At 43.8% G+C, this 2345-nt stretch overlaps 1 protein-coding gene across 1 annotated transcript; it reads left to right on the top strand.

The window, feature by feature from the left end:
* Positions 1–601: 601 nt before the first annotated feature.
* On the top strand, positions 602–1936 carry PHALS_13355 (uncharacterized protein; the record flags this gene model as incomplete). Its single annotated transcript, XM_024729097.1, has 3 exons — positions 602–1525; positions 1601–1832; positions 1893–1936. 3 exons carry the CDS (start codon positions 602–604, stop codon positions 1934–1936), a joined length of 1200 nt encoding a protein of 399 aa, XP_024579508.1.
* Positions 1937–2345: the final 409 nt, after the last annotated feature.

Here is a 2345-nt window from a genome sequence, read left to right on the forward strand (position 1 = left end):
ATGTGACACTAAATTTCATGAAGCCTTGTGAGTCTTTATGACTGATATTTTCGGAGTACTTTCAGCTGATTTAGCTCTCAACAATCACGCGCTCCAAGTGGAAATAGTGAACAGGTCCTACCACATCTATGGAGCACCTTTAACATGTTCTTTGCCGGTAGAAACTTCTTTGACGCTCGACCTGGTGGTCGAGGCCCCTGCGGCTCAAGAGACGGATTGCGTCGTTTTTAGCCTTTTCTGATACCGAAGGCAAGCTCTGTCTAATGATATTATTATCCCGAACGCTTCACAGGCGCATATTATTACCGATTTGGAAAAAAATCGACGACAACCTTAAACATTATGCTTCACGTTTTAACAGAGGAGAAGGAAGCAAGTTCAAAGAAAATGATAGGGTTGAAAACTTCAGAGCATTTATTGTCTATGTCCCTTTAGCGATTGTAACGAATGTGTATTTAATGATTTTGAGCAACGATTTGTCGTCAACTGATGAGGTAACCTTCTAAAAAATATTTCTAATTGTTGCGCTTGAGCAGTGATCTTTTGTTCTCTACGAAAAAATCTGCTCAATCAGTTAAGAAGCGACCCCTTAAGTTTTACGATGGGCAAGTCACCTGTGCGTCGAGTATTTACGCTCGTGTCATCAAGCAGTGTGCTAAGCTATCGTCGGAAGATTTCTGAACCTGCTGACAATCAGCAGCTCGAGCAGCAGCCAGCGGCCATGGAGCAGCAACAGCAACAAAATCATTTAGATCACAAAAAATATCAACCAACACTTCAATCTCAGCCACATCCACCAAGCATCTCCAGCACCAACAATCATCAAGGTACAGAAAGAAAGATGCAATTTACCCGTCGCATGCCACACAATCCAAAACGACCGCAACGTGCAGTGGTCAAGCAGCGGCGGTGGAAGCCCAAGATAACGCAGCCTGTCCTATTGCCGCAGCGAAGCTGGAATAAAAGTGGGAAGGAAGTAGACGATGAGGAGGAAGACGAAGAGACAACTTTTTTTAAAGCACAGCGCCGGACGCAAAAGCTGCTGGCGAGCGCGGCCGATGGAAAAATCAAGAACGCGATAGTGACGAAAGTTACAACGTCTGAGATTTTTTTGGCGGAAACATCAAGTCAAGAAACGCAGAGTGGATCTGAAGATGAGAACTTGTTCATGCCTTACAGCAACCTGTCAACGTTTGTGCGGTCTCCTGCCCAGCTGCACGGAGTGAAACAGCAGGAGACTACGGCCGTACAGATGGAGCAAAAAGAAGTTATTAAACAGATACGGCCGGTGAAGGCGATAGCAAGACGAACGGAAGCCCAGGAAGCGCGGAATTCAGGTCAACCTTTGATTTGGTGGAACCAGTGCCAAAAAGTCAAGCGGCAACAAAAGCAAAAGCTTGTGGCAGCCAAGGATCAAAAACGGCCTTTACGCGAACAAAGGCAATTGCACATGGACTTAAACACGCATTCATATGATGTTGTGGATGCGAATGAGGGCAATTCACTAAACGAAGACATTGTTGAAGTGGATATATTTCATGCTCCTTTAAATCTAGCGACTGATTCAGATGCTGAGGCCTGTCGTGCTGTACTTTCGCAGTTGAACAAAATTGTTCCATACATCGTGGTTGGCAATGTAGCTTGTCCTATTGCAACTAATGGGCAACGACCTATGCGGGCTGGTATGGCGGAAAAGGGCAAAGCTGTTGACATGATTATGGAGGATTTTTGCCAGCACCTGATTCAAAAGACACAGATGCGATATCGCGATAGCTTCGTGGTGGAAGACTCAGGGTTTGATGCAGCTTCGAGCTACGACTTTTTTAATAGTCGTACGTACAGGTTTTTAAATATCAAATTTGAATGGTGACCTGATGTATATTTTGGTGCAGGTTTCACAGAAATCCAAAATAGTACCAGCATTGTGTACTTCTAACGTTGCAAGTAATTTTTATACCGCTCTGAAGCAACAATATCACCATTCCAGAAGATTTATATAACCTGAGTGATCGAGATTTGGTGGAAGACTCTGTTCCGCTTAACGTTCGTAAGTTCCTAAGAGCCATGTACTAAATACACAGTTGGATCAATTAAAATGTACTATATGTAAACATGAGAATGAAAATTGAAGCTCGGGTCTAATGTGGAGATGCAGTGGCATTCTCATCTTCTACGTCTGTGAGTCAACATACCTTTCTATTTTGAGGAGTTCCGTCTGCAGCGTTTGCGCGAAGACATTTTCATCTGAACAAAAGCTCTATCTCATTTATAATTGTGGCCGTAAGCTCATATGTGAGCAGATCAGTCAGCAACTTCTTTCTTCCAGCAGCGAATCTGCGTTCCAA

This window comes from Plasmopara halstedii, assembly GCF_900000015.1.
Source record: "Plasmopara halstedii genome assembly, contig: Scaffold_658, whole genome shotgun sequence".
Classification (NCBI taxonomy): Eukaryota; Oomycota; class Peronosporomycetes; order Peronosporales; family Peronosporaceae; genus Plasmopara; species Plasmopara halstedii.